Below are 12,385 nucleotides of genomic sequence, written 5' to 3' on the forward strand. Positions count from 1 at the left end.
CAGGGCCAAGACTCTCTTGCGCCCACCTGCACGCAACCCCCCAGGCCTCCAAGAGAAGCCCCCCTGTCTTTGCACGGGGCACGAGGTGATGGCGGCTGGAGGTTGGCTGTCCCTTACCCCGAGTTGACCTAGGACCGGTCACTTTCAGGGACACAAACGCCTCGCGGCGGCCCCCTCCTCGTCCTTGCTACCTCCCACCCTGAATCGAGTCCTGTTCTTTTAAAGAACTTGTGTGCCATCTTGTTTTCTCAATTAAAAATGCGTTTAGGTAAGGATTATATACTTTTTTGTTTTTTTAGTCTGCCACGTGGGTGAAGCACAGCATTGTGTATGCGAAAGCATTCTGATATAAAGGAATTAATCCACAAATTGTCAGCACCAGTTCTGGTTCCTGGCTGCGGAGTGCTATTTGGGGCTGTTTTCGCCCAGTTCACAGCCCGGAAGAATGCAATCATGAGACAATTAGAGAGCAGCACAGGAAAATCTATAATCAACTGCCGTAAGGGATGAGGTAAAGGCTGCTGTAAGTGTAGCATCTGTCTGTGGTCTTGTCTGTAGAGGGGGTAACCAACCTGTCAGCCCTCGTGGGCCACACCCTTACTGCCTCCAGTGGGCTCTGCTCGGAAGACTGGGATCTGGGGGGACTCCCAGGGCTCCAGCCGGCTCGCCTCATCATGGGCTCCGAGACGACAGATGAGGTCCAGCAGAGGGAGAAGTCACCCTTCCAATCCAGCCAGAAATGGCAAACACCTGCCTCTACCCAGCCCTGGGGTCAGCTGGTCCCTGTGAGGTCATCGTTCCTATTCCCCAATCAACCTTGAGGTCACTGGGAGGCCTGGGGCGAGGTGGAAACCCGCGCTGAGGTCGCTCGGAACTCATCATCACCAACCAGGTCAGAGCTGAGCCACTAGGTCCCGGATCTGGGCCGCCAGACCTCAACCCGAGGGCGCCCTACCCCCACCCCGCCGCATTCTGGAACGCGTAGTCCCAGAGCGACCCTTTTCAAGAAGGCACACAGAAAAGGAGTAACAAGAGCGGGGCACACTGGGAACCGTGGCGTCACGGTGGGGACGCCCAAGGAGCGGACGCGTGATGCTTTCTGGGACTTGGAGTCCAGGGTTTGCCTCCGCGGTCGAACCGGAGTCCCGGGAGTCGAGTGCTGCAGAGGACCTTAGCGCAGCCTGCTGGGGGCTGTAGTCCTCTTGCCCGAGTCTCCGGACACCGCTGGGAAACCTGGCCGTCCTAGGACTACAAGCCCCAGAAGGCCATGCGCAGACAGGAGGCGGGGCGGGGCCGGAGGCTGGGGTGCCGCCTCCTCTGCAACGCCGGGGCCGGAGTCTTAGAACCCAGGGCCCGCAGGGGTCCCCGCGGCTGCCGTGATGCAGAAATACGAGAAGCTGGAGAAGATTGGGGAAGGTAATAGAACCACGAGATGTTCCTGCAAGATCTTCTTCTGCAGACCCTTCGGGATTCCTTGCAGCCTAGGCTCTCCCGTAGTCTGCGGTACCTGCAGGCTCCGACCTCAGCACTGGCTTGCAGCCCTGGCCCCCAAGCTCAGCACTCCGTGCAGACACCAGCCCTGCCCGTGTTAGCATTCTCCGCGGACTCCCACTCCCAACGTTAGCCTCCCTGTGGAGCCGACCTCCCAGCCGCGGCACGTCCTGCGTTTCCCACGCCTAGCTTCAGCACCACTTGCACATCCTCACCCGGACCCCAGCAGATCTTCAGCCTTGACATTTCTGCAGGCCCTCAGTTCTCTCCCAGAGTCCTGCTATGGCCAGACCTCCCGGAGTGCCGCCCTTATTAGCGCTGTCCTTACCCTGGCCTCCGGCTCAGACCCTGGAGCCTCAACCTTTAGGCCTTCCCTACCCTGCAGCGTCCTCACTTACAAAGCTCTTGCAAGCCTGCCCCTCACCCTGAAGCCTTTCCCTTACACACTCAAGTGCCCTTCCCCCTCCCCATTTCCTGGGGATGGGGAGGGTGCCGCATCCTCCCCCTCATCTATGACCTCCTCCCCTTAGGCACTTACGGAACAGTGTTCAAGGCCAAAAACCGAGAGACTCACGAAATCGTGGCTCTGAAACGCGTGAGGCTGGATGACGATGACGAGGTAGGACCGGGGACACCAGGGCAGGGAGTGGCAGATGAGGAGGCCTGGGGTGGGTGGGATCTGACCGCTGCTCCCTTGCTGTGCAGGGTGTGCCGAGTTCAGCCCTCCGGGAGATCTGCCTGCTTAAGGAGCTGAAGCACAAGAACATTGTCAGGTGTGGAGGGGGCAGGGGGCCCTGCAGGTGGAGGAGGAGGGGGCTTCAGCCTGGTTGGGGTGGTGCAGACGTGCAGACCTGCCTGGCTCAGCCCTTGCTTCTCCGTAGGCTTCACGATGTCCTGCATAGTGACAAGAAGCTGACTTTGGTTTTTGAGTTCTGTGACCAGGTGAAAGGGGATGGGGGTGGGCTGAAAGGGAGCAGGCTTGGGAGGGTGTGGGGCCCAGACGGAGGTTCACCTCTGTCCTGTTCCCCCGCTGCATCCCTTGACAGGACCTCAAGAAGTATTTTGACAGCTGCAATGGTGACCTCGATCCTGAGATTGTGAAGGTGAGGGGAGGGGTGTTCTGGGGGCTCTTCGGGGCTGGGGTTCCGGTCTGTATCCAGTGTCAGCTCTCCTGTTTAGGCACAAATCAGGGACTTTCTGGGGGGGGGGGTGTCAGAGAAAGAGCAAACCTGCTCCTGCCCTCCAGGGGCCTCCGGGCTTAGCCAGCATTTCCACATGGCCTCCTTGGACCTGTATAGTGACACTCTGAGGCCAACGGCTATTTCCACCCAAAGAGCTACACTCATTTAATCAACAAACATTTGCTGAGAGTACTAGGCCCGAGACCAAGTGCCTTGGCCCAGGTTCCAGGGGAGTCAGGTCCTGAACCATCCCAGAGCACAATATCCATGTTGATGGTGACAGACTGTACACTCAGGTCCAGCCAGGTAGGGGAGAGAGGCATGGGCTGGGAAGGCAGAAGGCCTATCGGGCTATAAGGTCTGGAAGGGCAGGGAGCAGAGCCACTTGTTTCCTGCTGTACAGGCTGCAAAGCCAACCCTCGGCAGTGAGTGCATATAGTGTTGTCCTGAGCTTGGTGCTGGGGATTGGGTAGGACATGGAACAAAGCTGAGGGTGAGGCAGGGAGCATGCCCATGGCTGGCATCACCTCGTAGCCAGGGTGTCTGACTCTGTCCCCTCTGCCCCTCTCTAGTCATTCCTCTTCCAGCTGCTGAAAGGCCTGGGATTCTGTCACAGCCGCAACGTGCTGCACAGAGACCTAAAGCCCCAGAACCTGCTCATAAACAGGGTACTGCTCAGGGGAGAAGGGGAGGGCAGGGGGCAGGAGCCTGCCCTGAGACGTTTAACAGCCCCGTGCCGTGCCTCCCTCCCGTCTCCCCCCAGAATGGGGAGCTGAAATTGGCCGATTTCGGCTTGGCTCGAGCCTTTGGGATTCCTGTCCGCTGTTACTCAGCTGAGGTGAGCTGGGGGGTGGGATTTGGAGTTGAGGGGAGCAGTCCCTGGTGTTTTTCAGCTCCTGCTCCATGACCAACCCAAGACAGTCCCCTCTCTTCTCTGAGCTCCCCTCTCCACCCTCCTTCCCAGCCCTCTAAACGGGAGGGCGTCCCTGTGGGTGGGGTCTTCTCCAGGTGGTCACGCTGTGGTACCGCCCACCGGATGTCCTCTTTGGGGCCAAGCTGTACTCCACGTCCATCGACATGTGGTCAGCCGGCTGCATCTTCGCAGGTGACGTGCTGGGGTGGCTCTGCTCTTTCTCCCCAATCTGGGTTGACAAACAGGGTCTGGAGGGTGCCCTCTCGGGGAAGGGAGTAGGGCCCTCGGGTCCGGGAATGGCAGGTGCAGGGGTGCCTCGGAGTGAGGAGTGCGCGGTGCGTCACGGCTGTGCCCCTCTCACAGAGCTGGCCAATGCCGGCCGGCCCCTCTTCCCTGGCAACGATGTGGATGACCAGCTGAAGAGGATCTTCCGATATCCTTTCGCTGCCCCCAGGGCCCTGAGCCCTGGGCCCACTGGAAGCGGGTGAGGCCGTGGACCGACAGCACAGGTGTGAGGGTGGCGGTGGCCTTGCCGGGATGGCGGGGTCTGCAGGCTTCTCCTGAGGGTGAGAGGCAGGCAGCTGGCACACGCTGTGCAGAGGTGCAGCCTGCAGGCACAAGGGCACGCTGGGGTGTGCTTCCGGACAAGTTCTTAGGCCAAAGCAGGGGGGTTTTGTGGAAGAAAGGGAAGAACACTGGCTCATTGGGACCCCAGACAGCAGCATTTGGGTTAGTGCTTGCGATGCTCCTGGCCCATCTCGGTGCTGTGCATGTGGCACTGAATATGCCAGCCACGTGCTCGGGACCTTCTTCCGTCACGAGCCAGGGGGACAGAGTAATGGGGGGCTGAGGGGGGCTGGGGTGGGCATAAGGAAGCCTCTCCTGGGGGGAGCCCCTGAAGGTACAGGTGCAGCCCTTTCTGCGAGTGACCCTTGACCCTGTGGACACGCTGCTGGGGACACCAACTGAGGAGCAGTGGCCTGCTATGACCAAACTGCCAGATTATAAGGTGTGACGGGGGTGGGGGAGGGTGGTGATTCAGTAGGGTCCCTCTCAGCTCAGTCTCTGTGGCCCTGACTCCCTCTGTCCCTCCACAGCCCTACCCAATGTACCCGGCCACAACGTCCCTGGTGAACGTCGTGCCCAAGCTCAACGCCACAGGGAGGGACCTGCTGCAGGTAGAGACCAGCGGCAGAGGGTGGGGCTGGGAGCAGGGGAGGCAGAGCTCTGGGCAGCTGACCTGGCCTGAATGTACCTCTGCCTTCCTTCCCTGTGTCCAGAACCTTCTGAAGTGTAACCCTGTCCAGCGCATCTCTGCAGAAGAGGCCCTGCAGCACCCTTACTTCTCAGACTTCTGTCCCCCCTAGGCTCTGGGACACTTGCCTGCCAGGCTGGGGCCTGGCCTTATTTAAGCCCCACTCCCAGGAGGGGAGGAAAAGTGGGGGGTGCACTGTGTGCTGAGCTCCAGCTGTGCTGGGTCCAGCCAGGGTGGAGGTGCCCTGGCCCGTGGTCTTTACCCTTCTCCATGGACTTTATTTAATTTCATAAATTGGCTCCTTTCCCACAGTCTGCTGATGTGGTGGTAGGGTGGCTCTGAAGGGGTGTGGACTGGGGCGGCGGGGGGGTCCTTGCCTTGCTTACCACCCTCTGCAGCCTGGCTCTTCCTGCTCAGACCCAGCCCAGCACTAAGCAGTCGCGACCCAGGGCTGCCCCCCACTCACCCCTCTTGGCTGGGCTCAGGGCAGCACTGTGCCACACCCCTCCCTCCCTCTGCCCAGGACACAGCCCCGGAGGGCCGGGCAGCCAGCACCTGAGCAGGGCTGAGCTTCATGGCAGTGTGGAGAAGAGGGCTAGACCTCTCCCGCTGGCCCTCCTCCTCCCTGCCCTCCTCACTGCTCTACCCGGGCCTGCAGGCTGCAGCAGGACAGACCCAAAAGTGTGCTTCCATCAGGAACACCCCCCCTCCATCCCCTTCTTCTTTGTCAGTTTTCCAGTCTTTGGGGTACACAGAAAGATAGGGGGGCTGAGCCTGTGGCCGGCGCCCGAGCAGGAGGGAGAAGAGAGGGCTCCTTCTACTTCTCCTTCTCCTTCTCCACCCTCTCAAGCTGAGGACTTCAGTGTTTGTGAGGTTAAGGAGGCACGAGCTGTTCCCACGGAGACAGTTGGGTCCTTGGTCCCCGATGTGAGAGGACCTAAGGCAGGACCACAGCCTGCGCTCTCGGAGTGGAATAACCCCCGTCACCCGCCCCCTTAGCCTGCATTCCACTGTACCCTCGGAGTGTGGTGAGTCCCTGCCGAGTGTGACCTGTGTGCTGTCACACGGAGTCTGGATCTTGGCGGACACCCGTTCTTCCCCTCTCTGAAATGTCAGTCCGATAAACTCCACAACGAGGTGCCTGCGGCTCATGTCCTCTTTTTTTTTTTTTTTTTTTGGACAGGCAGAGTGGACAGTGAGAGAGAGAGAGAGACAGAGAGAAAGGTCTTCCTTTTTGCCATTGGTTCACCTTCCAATGGCCGCCGCAGCCGGCGCACCACGCTGATCCGAAGGCAGGAGCCAGGTACCTATCCTGGTCTCCCATGGGGTGCAGGGCCCAAGTGCTTGGGCCATCTTCCACTGCACTCCCGGGCCACAGCAGAGAGCTGGCCTGGAAGTGGGGCAACTGGGACAGAATCCAGCACCCCGACCGGGACTAGAACCCGGTGTGCTGGCACCGCAAGGCGGAGGATTAGCCTAGTGAGCCGCGGCACCAGCCTCATGTCCTCTTGCCACTGATGTCATGCAGAGACTTGTGCAGCCAGTCTGGGGACCAGCCTCACACAGGAGAAGCCAAGGCCAGCTGGATGACAGCTGCTGAGGACTTCCTGTGCCTGAGTAGGGCCAACCTTGCTCTGGCTAAGTCCCTGCCCCGGGAGAGGAACACCTGAGGCAGGTGCATTCGAACTTTATTTGGGGGTGAAGATAGCAAAGACACGTGCAGGCTGACTCCGGTCCAGAACGCGGAGATGTGGGCCCCAGGATGCAGAGAGCAGGGCTAGAGGCGAGTGACGAGGTAGCAGGTGCGGTGGGAGGCAGAGAGAGTCTTGGTGATGGCACAGGGAGGGGTGGGAGACCTGGGTGGACAGACCACAGTGCTGGTCAGGGGTCCTTCACACCCACTGCCCCGCTCTGCCCCTCCCCCTGCCCCTGCCCTCCTGGACCTGAACTTTCCCTCTGGAGTGGACCTGCCTCTTATCCTTTGACCTTAGGGGGCTGTTTTGTGTTACCTGGGGCCCAGGCTGACATGGGGAACTTGGGTTCGATGGCTGCCCAGCCCTTCTTGAAGCTGTGGGAGAAGGGGCGAGTCAGAGGTGGGGAGAGGCCCTCCCAGGGACCAGAGAGTCACTCACACCCCTCTCATCCCAGGGAGGATGATGCAGGCCTCTGAGGAGAAGGCTGCATGCCCCTGGAGGGGGCGGGGGTGGGGTAGGTTGAGCGAGCTATACCAGATCAGTGCTGGAGTGCCTTGGGGAGCGCCTTCGGTTCCAGATACGTCCCAGGACCCTGTCTTGGAACACCTGGGGACAGATGGTGGGGGGAGATGGCCAGCGCGCACCTTGACCACGGATCCTAGTGCCTCTGTACCTCCCCTCTTCCCCCAGCTGGGGCCCTGGCTCACCTCACAGAGGTAGTCCAGGATCTCAAGGATGGTGAGCAGGCTGGCCCCGATGAACAGCCCCATCTGGCCCCCAATGTCGCCTGTGGAGAGAGACACCCATCTACTCACAGCCCGTCCTGCCCTCAGCTCCTGGAGCTCTGGGGTGGGGTGTCCCCTGCGCACACACCCAGCAGCTCGGACACTTCGTAAGCCTTCTTCTGCTCCACCGTCTCGTAGTTGAGGGCCTCAAAGAAGATGTCCAAGACTAGCACGTTCTCCCTGGAGGAAAAGAAAGGCCTCGAACGTTTGTAGGACCTGCACGCCAGTGCTAGCTGCTACCAGGAAGCAGCTTTTTCCTCTGATCCTCTGAAGAATGCTGAGAAAGAGCATTGATCACCCCGGGGGCCCCCAAAGGCTGAGCGGTTCCCAGAGTCGTGCGCCGGTGATGGTGTGGAGGAGGGTGTCCACCCCGGCTATGCGCACCAGGCTCTGGCCAAGCCTCCTGCCAGAAGCCCCTTGTCTCAGAGGAGGCAGCCCGCCGGCCCACCCACCCCCCTCCCGGCAGGTGCAGCTCACGTGATGTAGGCCTCGCTGCGATTGTATTTCCGGGCCAGGTAGCGGGCGGCAGCGCGGCTCGGGATCCGCACCATGGAGAGCTCCTTGGCATAGCGCGTGAGGGTGCAAGGGCTGGGGCAGGCACACGCGTCCTTTCGCAGCGTGGCGTCTGCGGGTCACAGAGGCCACGGTTAGAGCTGACAGCAGCGGGATCGAGGTCAAGGGTGGAACGAGGGCCTCCCTGGGGATGCAGAATTGGGCTACAGGCTCGCCCCTTACCCAAGGCCGGGTTGGCGCAATCCTTGTACTGCTGGGGGCTGCACACCGGTGCGCCTCCTGGGGTGGAGTTGAGGGGGAGGAGACAGCTTCAGGAGCGCCCAGTAGCCCCCCAGGTCCCTGCCCCCAGGATGCGGCCACCTCCACCCCCTTACCAGGCATGTGCATCATGCGACAGCCGCACTTCCGAACCACGTAGCGGGTCTCGCAGGCCAAGCGACAGCCCATTAGGCTGTAGGGAGGGCTGGGGCTGGGGCTGGGGCTGGGGGAACCCAGGGGATCGGAGGTGTCGGGCTCAGAGTCGGGGTCCAGAGATACGGAACTGCAGTCACCCCAGGGTGGAGGCAGGAAGCTTAGCTGTGGAGGGATAGCATTCTGAGGTTTCCTGGGGAACATGAGAGGTGCTGAGCCCCTGGGACAGGTCTGAGGTGGGAGGGATTTGGAGGTGAGTATACTTGCTGCTTCTGGCAGGACACAAAAGTCTGGTAGCCAGGGGCGGCCCCAAAGCCCAGCTGGTCGATGACCGGTGGTTCCTCCTGGCTGTGGACCTGCACTCGAATCCCAGCTTCAAACGGGGTCTCCTCTGCAGGGAGAGGCCCTTGGGGCTTGAGACCCAACCTTAGGCCTCCTGCACTATCCAGGTGAGACCTCCCACTGTGCCCTCCCCCGCCCCCCAGGACTGGGATGGGCCAGCCCTGCCTGTTCTCACAGGTGCTTCAGGGGCTTCTCCCCAGCCCCTCCTCCCCTCCTCACCTCTCCTTCCCTTATCCCTTTGCGTCCCATGGCCCCCAGGCTCACACGTGTGCTCCATACCCATGTCTCTCCACACAGGCAGGTACTCCTCCTGCTGCACATCCAGCATGAGCTCCAACCCATTGCCTGCACCGCCCTTGGGCGTGGTGAGCAGCTCCGCCCCATTGGCGCCAGAGTTAAATGTGTAGCACTGTCCCATCCTGGTTAAGATCTGGGGGTGGGGACAGACGCAGAGTGACAGCCCTGTCCTCCACCCCCAGGCAGGCGTGAAAGCAGGGACTTCTTTCCTCATGCTCCAAGTCTTTTCTTTGAGCTCCTTGCTGAAACCCACATCTCAATGCCCCAGCCCCATTCTGCGTTCTGGCACATGCAGTTGGACCCTCTTGGGTGCCTACCCATCATTCCACCTCTTCTATTCCCTTCAAAGCCCGGAGCACAGCCATAGAGGGCAAGTGTTTCTTTGGGGTTCAGGGTAAAAGGAAGTGGGCACCAGTGACCCTCCTCTGTGGCTAGCAGAATTTTGCAGACGCAGAGGGAAAGCAAGCCTGCTCCACCTGGCAGAGATGGGGAGTTTTCTGCCCCCAGAGCAGTCCCAGTACTAAGGAGCCCCTCACCTCCAGGAGCAGGGTCTCCACAGGCCAGCCCTTGGATATGGGGCCAGCCCGGGTCCCCGCCTGTGCTAAAAGCCATGGCCTTGCACTTTGCCATCCAGCTGAGAGACAGGGAGAGGGCCCCAAGGTGAGCACCTGCCTACGCGGGATAGAACAGCACTTGTGCAGTGAGGAGCACAAGCCCTGTGGGAAGGAAGGGATCTCCGGGCAGAGGGCATTGAGGCTCGCTGACTCTGGGGGAGCCTGGGCTGGCAGTGCTGGGGACGGGCAGGGTGCTCAGCTCACCGCAGTGAAGTTCTCGGGCCCACATGGTTGGCCACGATAGCGACAGTCCAGCAGCATGTCCTCCAAGGAGTGGCCGGCGCGGGCGTAGAGCTGTGCCATGTCAAAGGTGGGACTGGGCATGAAACCGGGCGGCGTTGGGGGCCGACCCAGCGCGCGCAGGAAGGCAGCGTGCTCGGCGGGGTCCAGGCCCAGAAGTGCAGGTCCAGCCCAGTGCAGGTCGTTGGGTGTGAGACGCGAGCGGCGCAGTGGGTTGATATTGCAGAGGGTAATGGCTGGGAAGGTGAGCCGGTGGCTTTCACGCTCATCCAGGGCCGTCTCGTGGTGGAACTCCCCATAGTAGCGCACCCTCTCAGCTACCTGGTAGAGGAAGGCAGCCAGCGCCAGGAGCACCGCTGCAGCCCATAGCCCCCGGCGCAGGGTCAAGCCCCCCGGGCCAAAGACATGGCCCAGCCCATGCAGCGTGCAGCTGCTGGCGAACACGCGGATGTCCGAGGCTGGCCGCCGGGCCTCCTCCTGCTCCGAGGGGCGCTTCATGGCCGGAGGCCTCAGAGGAGGCTCGTGACCAGCTCCTGGGACTTGGCAATTGAGCCAAGGGCTGGCAGGAGGTGAGGCAGGATGCAGGTAGCTAGGAAGGGGCCACTGCAGGTGAGGCGAGGGGAGGAGAGGAGAGGAGAGGAGAGGGTGGGAGAGGAGGAGCCAGGACCAAGAGGTGGGGAGACACTGGCCTGGTGGGACAGGCTGAAGTGGCCTGGCTGGACCCGCTCAGCCTGCTCCCCGGGAAGAGGCTGTGGCTCCACTGGGCTGGGGGCTCAGCACAGACCAGGTAGGGCGCAGGCAGTGGCAGCAGGAGGGGTTGCGGAGCAGTGCTGAGGCGGTGCTGAGCCAGAGCTGCCGCAGAGGATTGGGTTTCAGCAGTGAGGGGGGCAAGGGGGCCAGCAGAGCAGGCTGGGGGGCGGGGGCGGTCCCTGGGGCTCCAGGCTGAGCCATTAGTGCAGTGGCAGGGGGAGGGGGTGCTGTGGCTGAGATCAGAGGCAGCGCCAGGAGGAAACCACAGCATTCCTGGGAGGGCTTGAGGGGAACCCAAGATTAATTTGGGGCTGGGAGCGCCTTCGGGACCCCTCAAGGTCCCTGGTGCTGCCCTGCAGGTCAGGCCTGGGGGTCAGTTGTTGACCCTGGACCCACCCTGCCCTTCTTTTGCCTCTCTGCCCTTCCCAGGAACCTCATCCAGGATCATTTGTTCTTTCACAAAGAGTAGACTTGGCTCTTGACCAGGTTGGAAAGTAGTGGGAAGTCTGGCACTGACGAATCTCTTCTTTCTCTGCCCCCAGCCTCCCAGCCTCCAAAGGGCACCTGGGGGTCTCTCAGGTCCCCCAACCAGCACGCTTTCCTTGACTGCCTCCCCCCCCACCCCCCACTAGGAGTCAGATCTCACCTCTCCACACTGGCCTGCTAGGAGGCTGCTATCTACCGCCCTGACTGTGGGCTTACCTGCCACTCCCCAAGTAACATGGGTACCCTATGTGCCACCCCAAGTCTAACATGGACCCCACCTCCAGGTAACATGGTGTCCCACCTGCCATCCTACCAGTTTTCATGGGTACCCTATGATTTTGCATCTTACTCTTTGCATTTAAAAGAATATTCTGGAGACCATGCAGTATCCACTACCTGGAAAACGTCTTTTTAAACAAAGTTATATTTATTTGAATGTCAGACTCTCTCTCTCTCTCTCTCTCTCTCTCTCTCTCTGTGTCACACACACACACACACAGAATTTTTCCAACAGCTGGGGCTGGGCCAGGCCACAGCCTGGAGCCAGGAACCCCATCCCAGTCTCCCATGTGGGTAGCAGGGACCCAAGCCCTTGGGCCATCATCTGCTGTCCTCCAGGCACATTAGCAGGGAGCTGGATTGTGGGACCCCAAGTGATGGCTCAGTTTACCATGCACAACACCCTTCTTTTCTAAGTGGCCGCACCCCATTCCATTATGCGGAGGTACCACAGTTTATTTAACCATTGCCCCACTGAATGCTGGGGATTTCCAGTCTGTTGCAAACAGTGTTGCTGTCAATACCATGGCACAGATGTCGACTCCTGGGTCAAGAGGCCGCTGAGTTGGAAATGTGATAGTTGACCCGAAATTCCCCCAAGTCATGCCATTTGCACTCCCACCAGCAAGGTGGAAGTGGGCCTGTTCTGTTCAGGGCTTTTCTTTCTTTCTAAAGATTAATTTGAGAGGCAGAGTTAGAGAGAAAGGAGAGACATCCATCTACTGGTTCACTCTCCAAATGGCCGCAATAGCCAGAGCTGGGCCAATCCAAAACCAGGAGCCAAGAGCTTCCTTTGGGTCTCCCACATGGGTGCAGGGGCCCAACCAAGTGGAGGCTGTCCTCCACTGCTTTCCCAGGCCATCAGGAGGGAGCTGGATTGGAAGTACAGCAACCGGGACTCAAACCAACACCCACGCGGGACACTGGCACTGCAGGCAGAGGGCCGACTGCTATGCCACACCCCCCAGGGCTTTTCTAAAGGGGAATCACCGTGTCCCTGAGCCAGCTCAGGGCGCCCTGGCCACTGCACTAGCGTGGCGAAAGCTGGCCTCAAGACGGAGACTTCACGTTGATCCAGAGAGGGTGGGATGGGTTGGTGTGGGCTAGGGGAGGACGCAGATAAGTGCCGTTGGC

The 12,385-nt window shown here is 60.6% G+C and overlaps 2 protein-coding genes across 2 annotated transcripts; one reads left to right on the plus strand and one right to left on the minus strand.

The window, feature by feature from the left end:
- The first annotated feature begins 819 nt into the window (after positions 1-819).
- On the plus strand, positions 820-5,151 carry CDK5 (cyclin dependent kinase 5). Its single transcript, XM_051837019.3, has 12 exons — positions 820-1,416; positions 2,022-2,110; positions 2,197-2,264; positions 2,373-2,433; positions 2,538-2,594; positions 3,245-3,340; positions 3,436-3,510; positions 3,681-3,777; positions 3,949-4,018; positions 4,534-4,594; positions 4,683-4,763; positions 4,866-5,151. The coding sequence occupies exons 1-12, from the start codon at positions 1,380-1,382 to the stop codon at positions 4,950-4,952; spliced, it is 879 nt and encodes a 292-aa protein (XP_051692979.1). The 5' UTR covers positions 820-1,379; the 3' UTR covers positions 4,953-5,151.
- A 1,347-nt stretch (positions 5,152-6,498) lies between these two features.
- Positions 6,499-10,363, minus strand: ASIC3 (acid sensing ion channel subunit 3). The gene is made up of 11 exons (XM_002715067.6): positions 9,701-10,363; positions 8,865-9,015; positions 8,507-8,634; positions 8,207-8,408; positions 8,055-8,111; positions 7,797-7,944; positions 7,408-7,499; positions 7,242-7,321; positions 7,069-7,140; positions 6,850-6,908; positions 6,499-6,696 (listed from the first exon to the last, which is right to left on the minus strand). The coding sequence occupies exons 1-11, from the start codon at positions 10,232-10,234 to the stop codon at positions 6,618-6,620; spliced, it is 1,602 nt and encodes a 533-aa protein (XP_002715113.2). The 5' UTR covers positions 10,235-10,363; the 3' UTR covers positions 6,499-6,617.
- Between the last annotated feature and the right edge of the window lie 2,022 nt (positions 10,364-12,385).

The sequence above is a fragment of the Oryctolagus cuniculus genome, chromosome 7 (assembly GCF_051225735.1).
Source record: "Oryctolagus cuniculus isolate XC-2025 breed Fujian yellow rabbit chromosome 7, ASM5122573v1, whole genome shotgun sequence".
Classification (NCBI taxonomy): domain Eukaryota; kingdom Metazoa; phylum Chordata; class Mammalia; order Lagomorpha; family Leporidae; genus Oryctolagus; species Oryctolagus cuniculus.

Excerpts from the sequence above, each read along its gene's own strand:
- CDK5 (XM_051837019.3), top strand. The coding sequence starts at position 1,380 with ATGCAGAAATACGAGAAGCTGGAGAAGATTGGGGAAG. Across the intron at positions 2,434-2,537 it reads TTTTTGAGTTCTGTGACCAG|GACCTCAAGAAGTATTTTGA; the intron begins GTGAAAGGGGAT and ends ATCCCTTGACAG. Across the intron at positions 4,019-4,533 it reads CAGCTGAAGAGGATCTTCCG|GCTGCTGGGGACACCAACTG; the intron begins ATATCCTTTCGC and ends CCCTGTGGACAC.
- ASIC3 (XM_002715067.6), bottom strand. The coding sequence starts at position 10,234 with ATGAAGCGCCCCTCGGAGCAGGAGGAGGCCCGGCGGCCAGCCTCGGAC. Across the intron at positions 7,500-7,796 it reads CGCAGCGAGGCCTACATCAC|GGAGAACGTGCTAGTCTTGG; the intron begins GTGAGCTGCACC and ends CTTTTCCTCCAG. Across the intron at positions 7,322-7,407 it reads CGAAGTGTCCGAGCTGCTGG|GCGACATTGGGGGCCAGATG; the intron begins GTGTGTGCGCAG and ends CTCTCTCCACAG.